Source organism: Bos grunniens, chromosome 13 (assembly GCF_055505025.1).
Source record: "Bos grunniens cultivar Pamir isolate PY7600 chromosome 13, Bosgru_T2T1.0, whole genome shotgun sequence".
Taxonomy (NCBI): domain Eukaryota; kingdom Metazoa; phylum Chordata; class Mammalia; order Artiodactyla; family Bovidae; genus Bos; species Bos grunniens.
The window spans coordinates 71908878-71924007 of NC_141177.1; the positions used below are offsets into that span (position 1 = coordinate 71908878).

At 51.1% G+C, this 15130-nt stretch overlaps 1 protein-coding gene across 2 annotated transcripts in view; it reads left to right on the top strand.

Annotated features, from left to right (window-relative positions):
- Positions 1–2429: 2429 nt before the first annotated feature.
- The window catches only part of CAMK1D (calcium/calmodulin dependent protein kinase ID), a 392490-nt gene continuing 379789 nt past the window's right edge, over positions 2430–15130 (top strand). Inside the window, exon 1 of one of the 2 annotated variants that reach the window (XM_086334937.1) lies at positions 2430–2929. In XM_086334937.1, coding sequence (XP_086191063.1) covers positions 2838–2929 — 92 coding nt within the window. In that variant the 5' untranslated portion in view covers positions 2430–2837. The remainder of the gene's footprint in view (positions 2930–15130) is intronic. The other variant, XM_086334939.1, reaches the window with a different exon arrangement.

Below are 15130 nucleotides of genomic sequence, written 5' to 3' on the forward strand. Positions count from 1 at the left end.
GACCTAAGAGATGGGAGTTCGATCCCTGGGTCAGGAAGATCCCGGGGAAGACACACAGCAACCCACTCCAGTACTCTTTCCTGGACAATCCCATGGACAGAGGAGCCTGGCGGGCTACAGTCAAGACTGAAGCGACTTAGCGTGCATGCACATGGAAAATTCAAAATAAACATAAAGCTCCCTATAGCACTTCCAACGGTACAACGCTTCTTTAGCATCACCACTTCTTTAGTTCTGTGGACAAAAGCTGAGACTGAGGATTGTTCCCGTGCGCTCTTGTGGCACGATAATCTGTAGGCAAGGAGCAAGAGTGAAACAGGGAAGAACTGGCTAAAAAGTGCCAGGATGGAAAAGAGCGAAAAAGGATGAACACATGTATAGGGCGGGTAAGGGATATGTCCCTTGGGATCTTAGTCATGCCTGGCTCCTACTCTTCTTACTGCCTAACCTTTGACCCCAATAGACGATAGTATAGTTCTTTAAACATATTTCTTATTGGCGTGGTCCTGTTTGCCTTTGGTGACAGGCCCCAACTTTGAGAGGTTAGTAATTCACGGTGGAATTTGGGTTTGTCGATTTAGTCAGTTTCTAATAGCAAGATCCCCTATTTGCTCTCCCCAGCCTGGAGAGCCTTAAGCTGCTACTGCTGCTGCTGCTAAGTCGCTTCAGTCGTGTCCGACTCTGTGCGACCCCATAGACGGCAGCCCACCAGGCTCCCCTGTCCCTGGGATTCTCCAGGCAAGAACACTGGAGTGGGTTGCCATTTCCTTCTCCAATGCATGAAAGTGAAAAGTGAAAGTGAAGTCGCTCAGTCGTGTCCGACCCTCAGCGACCCCATGGACTGCAGCCTTCCAGGCTCCTCCATCCATGGGATTTTCCAGGCAAGAGTACTGGAGTACTCTTGAGTACTGCCATTGCCTTCTCCGGAGCCTTAAGCTAACAGCCCCTGAAAGACAGAATCCAGCATACAGATGTGGGGGACTGGGCAGGCCAGGTTATCTTCCCACCTCCTTGGGTGAGGGAAAAGGTAGAGGCCGGGGTGGAGTCCAGACGGCTTTTGGGAGGGCAGTAGGCCTGCATCCAGCCTGTCAGAACGAGGAGGAAGGTGCTAGATAAGTTTTCAGGCAGTAGAATTTTTCCCCCTTTCACAGTGAAATTGGAACAGTCCTGGGAAAATGGGACAGGTGTCAGCAATCAAGACATAAGGCTGTTTATCCAACTCAGTCGAGGGGCCCTCAGGGAGTGATAGTCTTTATATGAAGAAAACTACAATTTTTGGAAACAAGAGATAGTTCCCGCAGGTTGAGGATGGGCATCCGCACGTGGATTGCCCTCTGACAGGTGGACACGGAAGAATGGGCAGTCAGAGTGCAACTCGGACATGAAAGGCCAGGGGAGGCGGGTGGGGAGCTCTGGGTGCGTTTCTCCAGTCTGTTGGAAACGCTATTTCCAGGTATATGCCCTAAGACAGGGTGCCCTACTAAACCCGCCGCAGCCGGGGTACGAGGGGCAGCCCTCCTGGCGAGGAGGGTGTGGGGCAAAGCTTCCCTTTCCTCTAGGTTTTGGCCGCTGGAGAGAGACCAAGAGAAGCCGAGCTGGAGCGAAGGCCGGTCCAGGCCCGCCCAGGCCCGCTCCAGCCCCAGGCCTGAGGTAGCCTGGGCGGTGCACGGAGCCCGAATCCACCCGCCGCCCGGCCGCCAGATAACCCCGGTAGTAAAGCTCCCCAAGGGAAAACGATGCAGCGCCTGGCACGCCCTGCGCGTCCCCGGCTCCAGGGCTCCCGGCTCCCTCCTCGCAGCGTGGCCCCCTCCCCCGGCCGTAATTGGACTCGAGCGCCGATTTTGGTGCAATGCGAATTAGCTCCAGTCGCCAAGTCGTGAGGCTCCGGGAGCGTCAGCCACCGGCCGGCGCCTCGCGGCCCGAGTCAACTCCCACCTCCGCCAGCATCCCCGCCGCCGCCTTTGGTCGCCATAACAACCGGCCCCCGCCCAGCCCCGCGCCGCGCCAGGACGCCCGGGGAGGACGCCCCCGCCCTTGGCGCCCCGCATCCGGGCGGCCTTGCACCCCCGCCCCCTTCCAGCCGCGTCCAAGCGCAGCGCAGAGGCGCCCCCTCCCGCCGCTAGGGAGGAAAGCCCTCGCGCCCCCGAGACTTGACTTGGCAGAATTAATTAGGCAGCCCCGGAGGGCCGGGGTCCTTCAGCAAGCTCCTCGGCTTCCGCACCTGCCCGGGTTTCCTGCACCTGCCCTTTCCCGGGCTCCAGGGCTCGCGCGGCGGCTGGGAGTGTGACCGGGCGGCGACGGCGGTGCCCCCGCGCCCGGGGCACGGCGCTCCCGGGGAGCAGGACATCCCCGAAGGCGGCAGCGCGCGGGAGGCGGGGAGGCGGGAGGCGGCCGGGGAGCACGGAGAGGGCGGGGAGCCCGCGGGAGGAGGAGGGGGGAGGGAGCAGGGCGGGCGGCGGGGAGGGAGGAGAAGGGAGGCAAGAAAGTAGCAGAAAGTGAGGCTGGCAGCCGGCAGCAAAGGAGCCCGGCGCGCGGCGGCAGGAAGTCTGTGCCCAAGACGCGCAGAAATAAGAGCCAGGGAGGGACCGCGGCGGCGAGAGTGAAAGAGGAAACTGCAGAAGAGGAAGCCCTGCCGCAGCACAAAGTCTCCTCGGCTCCCGCGCCGAGCATCCCCGCGCCGCCCGCCCAGCCCTCCTGGACCGGCGCGCCGCCGCCCGCGCCTCCGCTGCACCCGCGCCGCCGCCCCCCGGTGCCCCCTCCTCGCGCGCCCACCCCGGCCCCCTGCGCCCCTGGCCGCTCAGCCTCGCCGCCCTCCGCGCACGCCGCCCTCGTCTGCCATGGCCCGGGAGAACGGCGAGAGCAGCTCCTCCTGGAAAAAGCAAGCTGAAGACATCAAGAAAATCTTCGAGTTCAAGGAGACCCTCGGAACGTAAGTGGGGAGCGGGGAGAAGAGGGTGGAGGTGGCAGCGGCCGCGGGTGCAGAGGTGGCTCTCGCTGCCACCGCCGCCGTCGCCGCCACCGCGGCAGGAACCAGAGGGTCGCCGCGTCCTCATTGTCCAGTTCTCGGCTCTCCGGAGCCCCCCGCGTGCCCGCCGCGTGGGTCTGCGCCCCGCGTGCACTAGTGGGCGCCGCGCGGGGGCGGGGGGGACCCTGGGATTTCGGGGACAGTCGCAGGCGGCGACTTTTCACTTCCCTGACACCGCCGCCCTCTCGACTCATTCTCCCCACGCGTGACTGTGGGCTGAGCATGGTGGATATTCCTGTTTACCGGCTGCGTGCGTCTACTCACCGTGTGCACGGGCGCACCGTGTCGGCGAGAGACGTGGTCACGAGGAAATCCGGCTCCGGGCATTCCCATTTCTGTTCTAACATCATGTATTCTTAGAGAATTGACATCCGCACGTACTCGATGTAGGCAAGACTTTGGATGGCCGCGCGATTAGGGAAGGGAGGAATTTCGCAGTGTGCAGGGTCACGTGTGGGCCGAGCCTTACCTGAGCGTCAGTCCATTTCACCAGGCTCAGCAGCACACGCTGGAGTGCGGGTCACCAAGGAGGGTCCGCGAGGGTCGCTGTACCCACGGTTCCTTTCCAGGGCTGTGTGTAGTCCGAGGCTGGTGGCTGATCTCAAGAAAGCAGAAATAACCAGAAGTCGATGTCAGGAAGGCTCAAGCATGTGCAGCTCCATTCAGCTGCTGTTCCTTTTCTGCCCAAGAGTTGGTTTTTGTTTGTTTTGTTTCGAAGCGCCTCAGAATAGGTAGGGAGACTGATACTGAAAGAGGATCGGTTGCCGCTGGAAGAACCTGGAGTTGGAGTTATTGCCTCCCCTCATGTGATCAGTATGTAAGCATATATATTCACACACATACGTGCTGTATGAGCCGAACATTTTGCAGGGGTTCATGGAGGTGTTGGTCAAGCTGATAAGAGAAAGAGGAGGTGTTTCATAAGACAAATTAGGGTGCTCTTCTTTCCTGCCTTCTTAATCCCCTTTTACTTGTCATTGTGGTTGGTTTGCTTTTCCAGAACCATATTTTCAAACCCAGATTGTTTTCTGCCCCATACTCAGGATCCACTGAGTTGTTTGGTCATTTTCCCTCCCCACCCCAATATCTGAAGTGGGTCCCCCAAAGCCAAGTTTTGAAGCATCCCTCCATGCTTCTGATCCTGGGGATGCACACTTACCTAGAATGAGAATAGGGTCTCCCAGATTTTGTGCTCACTTCAGGTACCCAGTCTACCTGTGGGTGTAGACTTTTTGTCTTTGTTGGAAAGAAAACAGAGCTTTGCGTTTTCATAGAGAGGGGCTTGGTGCTGCCTCTTAGCACGGGCAGGTAAGGGGTGAGGTTTGGTCAGGACTTTAGAAAATTACCCTTGAGGTTTATTTGGGTTTGGGGGAGTGACTTTGAGATGGTTAAGTTGCTGAGAAAGAAGAAGCGTGTCCTTTGTGGTCATCCTGAGAATGCTCATGTGGCTGAGGATGAGGGGGCTGGAGAGAGAGGAGTCCTAAGGTAGGAAAATGCGTTGCTTGGCGCATCCTCACCGGAACTCCTGGAGCTGGTCCCTCCGCCTGCAGCTTCCAGACAAACAGATGTAACCTCCCCTGACTGTCTCCTGCTCCCCAGGAGAGCCCTGAGGCTGTACCTCTTCAGTGGTCTGGGATGCTCAGCCCAGTGAGCTGTGGCTTCACTGAGTGGCTCTACTGTGGTCGGCACTGTTTGAGGATGATTGTGGTGGTTCCACTTCTGGGCAGGATGGGGACTTGCTTGATGGGTGCCGAAAAGAACATAGAGCTCTTGCAAAACAGCCTCTTGAACTCTGGCCAAGTTCCCCTTAGAACCTGGGGATGGGTCTCTGTTAGGATTCCAAAGCTTTGCTTTCTGTCTTAGAAAGGGTTCTTTGAAGAGGAGCTTCAGGCTATGGTTCCTTCCTGCTGGCAGGAGTTCCCTAAGAGCAAAACACAAACAATAAAATGATCAAAATGTTTTCACTCAATAGCATGGTGATAATAATAATAGTAGTAGTAATTGTAGGTGACTTTATTAAATGAATACCAAGTACCAGTTGATACCTTAAGTGCCTTATGGGTATTAACTCATTTTATTCTTATGATAACCTGATGAGGTATGTACGGTTATCCCCACTTGGCAGATGGGAAGACTGAGGCAAAGAGAATTAAGTGACCTGCTAAACAGGAGCTACTTATTAAGTGGAGCTGATACTCAAATCTAGGCAGAACAACTTATGATTATGCATATGGGATTGAGCCACTCTGTGGATTATGTAACAGCAAATGTTAATAATTTGACTAACTTTTGTATTTAGAAGGCTAATTTTAACATTAAAGAATTATATTAATTTTAATATTAAGTTAAAACATAATCACAGGGTAACCTGTCATCCAGACATGTAACTTGTCAAAGCTTTTGGATTATCAACATCTTTTTGTCTCTTGGACTTTCTAGAAGTTGTCCAAAATTCAGGGTTCCTGTTTCTGCCTGGGGCCAAGTCCAGCAACCTTAGCTTGAGTCTAAATAGATGTCACTTCTACTTCTATCAGTGTGAATTTTGAGTTTGGGGTCTTGTTTGCGGTGAAACCTAGCATCAGTCAAGGGCTTCAACACTAACAATTGGAATTCATTTCCAAGGTACTCTGCAAGCCCATTTTGTCACACTTTTACCATATGCCTTTAAGATCCTAAGGCAGGAAAGCCCTTCCAGCAGACAGATTGTCAGCTGTTAAAATGCCTTTGAAAAAGCATTGTAAAGACCCAAGGAGCACCCACTTGGCCAGATCTTGTAATCTGATATTTGGCTGCCTGGTTCAGGTACCTTTCCCTGTGGAGCAGAAGGTTTACTGTTGAAGGCCAAAGGGTCACGCCATTTAGATTGTGTGGTGAGCAGGACCTTGTTGGAGGGTGGGCGGCAAATGAGAGTGAAGGCTGGCCTCGAGGGTGGGAAAAGAGCTGGAGGAAGCAAAGGTCAGTGTAGGGGAAAGGACCCACTGGGTGGTTTGGACCTGGGTTTTCTGATACACCCTGAGCCAGGCTTCCGGAGAAACCTCTTAACTTGTGGCCTTCGGTGTGTCTTCCTTTGAAAGGAAATCCCAGGGCCTAACCCTACCTTCAAACAAGGTGGGACGTCTTAAATACTGTTTATTAATCAACGCCATGTTTTCAGATCCCTGGTACCCCAAATAAATGAGACCACATAAATGTTGTGTAACAGCAATTAAGAGTGCTAAACATTTCTTTTTTATCACTCTTTAAACATTAAGAGTGATAAACATTTCTGTGGTGTGTTTGCTGAGGCCATTCAGGCCATCTCTACCATAGGTAGATGTCTTTCCACGTCTTCTAAACCAAGAAAATGAAAATAGGCCATCTGAAGAAGGATATGGATGGGAAGAAAGCTTTGACCATGGTGTGCAGGAATTACCCCAGACTTATGGAGGTGGCTTCTATAATTTCCACACCATGAAAGGCATCTGAACAGAAAAGACCTTGATAGTTGGCACAGAATGGTTCTTCCAATACACCTTCTTTCCCCTGGAGCACAGAAATGGCGCGTCCTAGAAAACAGACATTCATCTCTGCAGGGTATGAATACATGCTTTTCTTACAGACCAAACGTTTTGTGTTGAAATAATTGCTGTTTGAGGGGGCTGGAGCGGGCACCAGGGAGGTCTTGGGCCTGGGTTCAAGGTCTGGCTCAGCCACTGGTCAGGTGTGTGGCCTGTGGGCTACTTGATCATTTGTCCACATGACTGGTCTTAGCTTCTGCTGCTGCTGCTAAGTCGCTTCAGTCATGTCTGACTCTGTGTGACCCCATAGACGGCAGCCCACCAGGCTCCCCCGTCCCTGGGATTCTCCAGGCAAGAACACTGGAGTGGGTTGCCATTTCCTTCTCCAATGCATGAAAGGGAAAAGTGAAATTGAAGTCGCTCTGTTCTATCTGACTTTTCGCGATCCCATGGACTGCAGCCCACCAGGCTCCTCCATCCATGGGATTTTCCAGGCAAGAGTACTGGAGTGGGGTGCCATTGCCTTCTCCAGGTCTTAGCTTCATCACCTGTCAAATCAGAGGGGCAGAGAAGATGGGATGATTTTCAAGTGCTCTTACAACCTTAAAGTTTTTTGGCTTGTCTGGGTAAGAGAGGCACACACTATAATTTTCTGGTAGCTTTCATGTGTAGCTAGGACAGCTTGGTCCATTTGGAGGGACATTTTTATGCCCAGGCTAGTAGCAAAGTGACATAGCTCAGGGCAGGAATTCTTACCCCACTTGATGTCAGTAGCACAATGCCTTTGCTTCTTCATGAAATGAGTGCCTGCTGGGTGCTGCTTTAGGAAGAGTATAAATAGAAATTCCTGTGAGGCCAGCACTGTCTTTTCTCACTAGTATCATACTTACATGCCTTTTTCTGAAATTGCTCAGTCAATACACCTGTTGAGGACACGTGATTGATTTATCTGAAGGCCTGGGTAGAAAACAGACTCACCTGTTCTTTTCGGGTTGTAGAGTGGTGGTGTATGGATATTGGGGGAGGGGGAGATTGCAGATCTCCTCCTGGTGATTTGTGTATTTGGCTGTTTTGAGAGTATTTGTTCTGGGACTACTCACAGTTGTAGAGTCTGGGAGAAGCATTTGAAAGAATGCTCCTCCAAGAGGAGCAGAGAGGGGTGGGCAACCCTGAGAGTTCTCCTAGAGGGTATTCCAGATGCAGTATTGGTTAGAAGTTTGCATGTCTCAGCCCTCTGTTTGAGGCATGATATAAATTCAGCCTCTTGTACATTTAAAAATATTGATCAAACACCTGCTATATTCTAGGCACTGATGGGGGTGAGTACAGCAGAGAACAGGCAGACACAAATGCCTGCTTTCCTGGAGCTCACATTTCTTTCTCATTCTCTGGTGAGGAAGCCAGAAAATGAAAAATATGAATCAGGAAAATGAAGAGTATGTTACATAGTAGACACGTTAGGGAGAGAAATAAACCAGGGAAATGGGATTTTCTAGGGCGGGAGCAGGGGTAGGGTGGGGTGGGGTGATGGGAGCTTGAATAGGGTAGCCAGGGAGGGCCTGGCCCAGAAGCTAATCTGTGGATAAAGACCTGAAGAGATGAAGGTAGAATGTTCCAGTTGAAGGGAACAGCAAGGGCTGAGGGCCTGAGTGGGAGCAGGCCTGGTGTTTTCAAGGCCCAGCTTCAAGGAGGCTTGTGTGTCTGAAAGTGAGTGAGCATCAGGAGGAGCTTTGGAGCTGAGGGGACACAGGTGTGAGGTGTGGAGCTGGGGGAGGGTTGGTCAAGGTTGCCAAAGGGCCTTGAAAGTGACAATGTTAGCGCTCAGTCGTGTCTTACTCTGCAACCCCATGTTGCAGCCCAACAGGCTCCTCTGTCCATGGGATTCTCCAGGCAAGAATACTGGAGTGGGTTACCATTCCCTTGTCCGGGGATCTTCCTGACCCAGGGATTGAACCCTGCATTGCAGGCAGATTCTTTACTGTCTGAGGCACCAGGGAAGTTCTTGGTAATAGACTCTACTTTTGCTCTAGAGAAATAGGAAATGTTGAAGGGTTTTGAACAGAGGTGTACCTTGACATAACTTGGGTGTTTCCATCGTGGCCGCGGCTGCTGTGTTAAGAATGGACAGGCAGATTCAAGGGAAGAAGCAGGGAGACTAGCTTGGAGGCTATGGAAACAATTGCAGGGTGGAGAATGGTAGTGGAGGGCGGGGAGAGCGGGCAGCTCTGGAGGTGATGAGAAGTGGCTGGATTCTGGAAACATATGGAAGGAGAGCCAATAGGAGTCGTTGGTGGGTTGGGTGTGGCTGTGAGATTTGCCTGGGATTTGGGGTTGAGAGAGAGATACCACTTGTTGGTTTTGGTCAGTTTTTTTCCAAGAATTTTCTGAGCACCTGCTCTCTGAGCACAGCAGGGCTGTCTGTGTTCTGGGAAGCTCTTGGAAAGAGTTTGGAGGGAAAGCTCACATCCTTTGGGCTCCTGGGTTTTTCTTGTGAGGAACTCTTGGATTTGTTTATTTAGAAATTAAAAAAAAATGTTTTGGCCATGCCACAAGGCATGTGGTATCTTATTTCCCCAACCATGGATGGAACCTGTGCCCCCTGCATTGGAAGGGGCGTCTTAACCACTAGACCGCCAGGGAGGTTCCCTGGGTCCCTTAGGTTTTTAGGCTAATCTATTTCTTTCCAAGAGCTTGTATTTGGGATGACTCTTGAAGTGTCTCCTTTTCTGTCACGGAAGGAGGTCATGATAGCCTTGACATTTGAGTAGTTGGATGAATTGCTTAACTTTCTGTGAAAATGCCATGTTTTGCCTCTAGAATTATCAATAGGAAGATCACTCTGACAGGTGGACCTATAACCTACAACTCTGCTACTTGATTTGTGAATGTATTTATTTTTATTTTTTAAATCTCCAACTTTATTTTTTGACTATACCATGTGACTTGCGGGATCTTGGTTCCCTGACCTGGGATTGAACCCGCACCCTGGGCAGCGAAAGCGCCAAGTCCTAACCATTGAACCACCAGGGAATTCCCTGATTTGAGATTTTAAAGCCCAAACATTCTATGAAAAATAATAAACATGAGAAACTCTTGCTACTTCTTTCTTTGATAGGATGTTTTGTGTTTAGAGAGGAAAAGCCAGAAGTTTTTCCTCTGTTGCGATAAAGATAACAAACTCTCATGGCTTTACAGATTAGTAGGGTGGAATTTGGGAAATTGAACTTTTTAGAGCTTGTTCCTGGAGGGGCTAATGAAGACTGTCTGTGGTAGAAATTTCCGGCTCAAACTTGGCAACCGAGTGGACAGTAATTAGACTTGGCAGGTGGACATTCGTGTTCTCTCAGGGGAGGATTTTAGGGGTTAACTTGTTGAGTTTTTCTTTGGCTAGGTCTCCATAAATCCCTTTAATCCTTCCTTTCCCCAAATAAATCTCCATAAATCCCCTTCAATCTTTCTCCTTCATCTCCTCCTCTCCTCTCTGGGAGGGCTTAGCACTGCTTAAGCAAGGGACTGTCACGTTATTGGTCAACTTACACCCACAAGGGTAGACCCAAGGACCTCATATTACCTCCAGTCCTCCTCAGAGTTTGCAGGAATAGCCAGAGAGCCCACGGCCCCTGGGACACGTTCCTTCATTTGAAGAAGGAGCCGCTTATGGGTGGCCAGCACGAAGCCTGGAGCCCTCATCAACAGATGCAAGTTTGTTTTCTGACTCAAGATGGTCCGTTCAGTGCACATGTGACAACAGGGAGACACGTGGACCCTGGGAGACATGCCAACGTGACCTTCTTTGTCAGTTCACGTTGGGCACCTCCCTGTGACCCCCTGTGATGCAGGAGGTCACCTTTTCCTTGGGCTGGTTCTCTTAGATCCTGCTCACGTTGGGCACCTCCCTGTGACCCCCTGTGATGCAGGAGGTCACCTTTTCCTTGGGCTGGTTCTCTTAGATCCTGCTCACGTTGGGCACCTCCCTTTGACCCCCTGTGATGCAGGAGGTCACCTTTTCCTTGGGCTGGTTCTCTTAGATCCTGCTCACGTTGGGCACCTCCCTGTGACGCCCTGTGATGCAGGAGGTCACCTTTTCCTTGGGCTGGTTCTCTTAGATCCTGCTCACGTTGGGCACCTCCCTGTGACCCCCTGTGATGCAGGAGGTCACCTTTTCCTTGGGCTGGTTCTCTTAGATCCTGCTCACGTTGGGCACCTCCCTGTGACCCTCTGTGATGCAGGAGGTCACCTTTTCCTTGGGCTGGTTCTCTTAGATCCTGCTCACGTTGGGCACCTCCCTGTGACCCCCTGTGATGCAGGAGGTCACCTTTTCCTTGGGCTGGTTCTCTTAGATCCTGCTCACGTTGGGCACCTCCCTGTGACCCCCTGTGATGCAGGAGGTCACCTTTTCCTTGGGCTGGTTCTCTTAGATCCTGCTCACGTTGGGCACCTCCCTGTGACCCCCTGTGATGCAGGAGGTCACCTTTTCCTTGGGCTGGTTCTCTTAGATCCTGCTCACGTTGGGCACCTCCCTGTGACCCCCTGTGATGCAGGAGGTCACCTTTTCCGTGGGCTGGTTCTCTTAGATCCTGCTCACGTTGGGCACCTCCCTGTGACCCCCTGTGATGCAGGAGGTCACCTTTTCCTTGGGCTGGTTCTCTTAGATCCTGCTCACGTTGGGCACCTCCCTGTGACCCCCTGTGATGCAGGAGGTCACCTTTTCCTTGGGCTGGTTCTCTTAGATCCTGCTCACGTTGGGCACCTCCCTGTGACCCCCTGTGATGCAGGAGGTCACCTTTTCCTTGGGCTGGTTCTCTTAGATCCTGCTCACGTTGGGCACCTCCCTGTGACCCCCTGTGATGCAGGAGGTCACCTTTTCCTTGGGCTGGTTCTCTTAGATCCTGCTCACGTTGGGCACCTCCCTGTGACCCCCTGTGATGCAGGAGGTCACCTTTTCCTTGGGCTGGTTCTCTTAGATCCTGCTCACGTTGGGCACCTCCCTGTGACCCCCTGTGATGCAGGAGGTCACCTTTTCCTTGGGCTGGTTCTCTTAGATCCTGCTCACGTTGGGCACCTCCCTGTGACCCCCTGTGATGCAGGAGGTCACCTTTTCCTTGGGCTGGTTCTCTTAGATCCTGCTCACGTTGGGCACCTCCCTGTGACCCCCTGTGATGCAGGAGGTCACCTTTTCCTTGGGCTGGTTCTCTTAGATCCTGCTCACGTTGGGCACCTCCCTGTGACCCCCTGTGATGCAGGAGGTCACCTTTTCCTTGGGCTGGTTCTCTTAGATCCTGCTCACGTTGGGCACCTCCCTGTGACGCCCTGTGATGCAGGAGGTCACCTTTTCCTTGGGCTGGTTCTCTTAGATCCTGCTCACGTTGGGCACCTCCCTGTGACGCCCTGTGATGCAGGAGGTCACCTTTTCCTTGGGCTGGTTCTCTTAGATCCTGCTTCATGTTTTAAGATGTTTGTTATGCAGTATGTGGATTCCTCATGTTCGAACCAGACCAAATGGAGGCCACAGGCCAACTTCATTCCATGCCAAGTCCATTCCCTGTCTCCGGTGGTCGGCTACGAGTCTTGTGCTGTTTTTCTTCATATTTCAAATCCATTCAGAGGTGGAGGAATTCCACTTCTAGTTAACACCAAATCTTGAGGATAAGCCTATAAGACAGCGTTCTGACTGAGGCCAGGCCGGGAGGCACGGGGAGGCAGTGAACCATGATAGAAAGGCAGCGCCGGCACGGCCGTTCATACCTGTATCCCTCTTGGTACCATCCTTCAACTTTCTGAGTTAAGATGGAGATGGAAGTTGCTGCCTGGTGGGATTTCTGTAAGGATTCAGTGATGCCTGTGAGGTGCCTGGCACAAGTGGGATTGAGTAAACAGCAACTGTCATCAAGTTCCAGTTGCCTTTAGCAGCTGTGGTGGAGGATGACTGGATATTCAGGGCCAGTGCTGTGAAAAACATGTCAGTATCTGCTGGAAATTTAAAAAAATATTTATTTATTTTGGGTGCACGATCTCTTAGCTGTGGCATGTGGGGTCTAGTTCCCTGACCAGGGATCGAACCTGGATCTCCTGCATTGGCAGGGTGGAGTCTTAGCTCCAGATCACCAGGGAAGTCCCTGTCTGTTGGAAATTGATTTTTGGAAGCTCCTGGCGTATAAATGCAGAACGGTGTATACGTAACCTCCCCCTTGAGTTGATTTAAGAAACTGACAGCAAGTCCTCAGTCAACCAGGGGGGAACATTCGCTGGATGTTCCACCCAGCTCAGTACTGAGCTGCTAAGAACGGAGGCTCTAAGTCCCCAGGACAGGGGTGCAAATCCTGGGTCCCCTGCTTTCCAGCCATATGGTTTTGGAAAAATTATTTCACCATTCTCAGCCTTGTGCCCTCATCTGCACAACAGGGTAAGACTTGCACCCAGTCTAAGGGTTGCAGTGAACATTAGATGAGGGTGTATGAAAACCACTCAGGGCAGGACATGGCTGTAGATCTGTGTGCAGTAAGTGCTCCTTCTGTCTCTTTAACCTCTGTGGTGCTGACACACTGCTCCTCAGAGGTCACTTGCACACATCTGGAGGGTGCATTGCACCATCCAACACTTGCTTCCCACAGGAGGCTGGTTGGTTCACCTGGTGCTCCTGTTCAGCAAGAGACTCAGCCCCCAGCGTGTTCTGGGCCAGCTCGAGTGTTGAGTGACCTAGTTTGCTGTGTACACAGACTCATCCCTTCCCTGGGTTATCTCATCAGCTTTGTGTCTCTGCACCTCTCCCTGCACCCTGAGCTGTTTTTTTTTTTTTTTTTTCTTCAATCTATCTCTACATCAGCTTGTGCAAGAGCCTCTTCTAACTGCAGTTTCTGTTTTCTCCAGCAGCTCTTAGATCTTGATGCAGCTGTGGCCCTTCTTGCAGCTGAAAGGTGCTTCTCCTTTCTGGGAATGGCTTCAGTCTTTTCTGCTTTGCTTTCTTATTGAAAATAACATGAGGCTTGGAAGAATGAAGTAACTGGTCGATTACAGTGTTCCAAAATATCAGGGAGTTTTGTAAGTTTAAATTCTGTAGGTACTCAGTTTATTTTAATGCTGGAGAATTTAACAAAAAGGAACATTTCTAGGTATATACCACATGAACAGACATAACAGTTTATTCAGAATTATCCTTATCAGGATGTTTTAGACATGGACATGGGCAAACTCGGGGAGATGGTGAGGGGCAGGGAGGCCTGGCATGCTGCAAAGAGGCCTGGGGTTGCAAAGAGTCAGACACGACTTAGTGACTGAACAACAACATCCTTATCAGGGATTGTTGGATGGGGGATGGGAGATGATCTCAGAAGTTTAATTCCCCAGGTTGCAGGATGTAGGTATAACAGTTGGAGAGCTCATGTCTGAATCAGGTGAAATTCCTCATCTTTTTTTTTTTAATTGGAGTGCAGTTGGTTTACAGTGTTGTGTTAGCTTCTGCTCTACAGCAAAGTGAATCAGCTATACATATACATCTACCCACTCTTTTTTGGATTTCCTTTCCATTTAAGTCCCTACAGAGCACTGAGTAGAGAGTACCCTGTGCTATACATTAGGATCTCATTAGTTATCTATTTTATGCACAGTATCAATGTATATATATGTCAATCCCAATCTCCCAGTGCATCCCACCCTTTCCCCTTGGTATCCATACATTTGTTCTCTATGTCTGTGTCTCTATTTCTGTCTTGCAAATAAGATCATTTATGCCATTTTTCTAGATTCCACATATATATATGTTAATATATGATATTTGTTTTTCTTTGAAATCCCTCATCTTAACTTCTCCGTTAGCCCTTTTGATGGCCAAACTGGATCTGGGGTCACAGTTTATTAGTATCTTTGCAACATGGTGAGCGGGGACAGAAAAGGCTTTTCAGCTGGACAGTGTCAACAGTTTTACTGGTGAGAGGCCCTCCTCTTGGACCTTTATAACCACGGCTCCCATCACTGAAATTGCTTTTACACCAAATCGGATTTGGGGCTATAAATGGAATCCTAAAGCTACCATATTCAATAAAATCTCGGACAGCCCCCATTTTCAAGTGATGTTCCTGCCTGCCCCACGTACGAGGCTGTCCCCTCCTGCCAAGACCCATAGTGTTGTGGGGAAAAAGCAAGAAGGAAATGAAGCTGGGCTAAGCTGAGAGGTCTGGTGGGGTGATGGGGATGGCAGACACCCTAGGGCCCATGCCCCCCACCCCCAGGGCTCTTCCCATTTCTTTAACCTTGATAAAAATGGCTGCTTGAAATTTGCCTTAAAACATTAGAAGATACAAATGCCTTGAAATAGGTTCAGAGATCAGCCATCTGTGGTATAAGTGATTTTAAAGAAAGTACTTTTTCCTCCCACGCCAAACTGATAAGAACTAGCAGTTTGGCTGGAAGACAGGAGGAAAGTAGGTAATTGTGGTTTTGGATCTTTAGTTGAGTGGGGGTTGGGGAGGCACAAATGAGTTGCAAACTGGGAAATTGAAGGCCAAGAGTGGCAAGGTGGGAGAGACATCCTAGGCCACTGACTGATAAAAAACTAGGTCCTAGGGACTTCCCCGGCAGTCCAGGGGTTAAGACTCTGCACTTCCACCGCAAG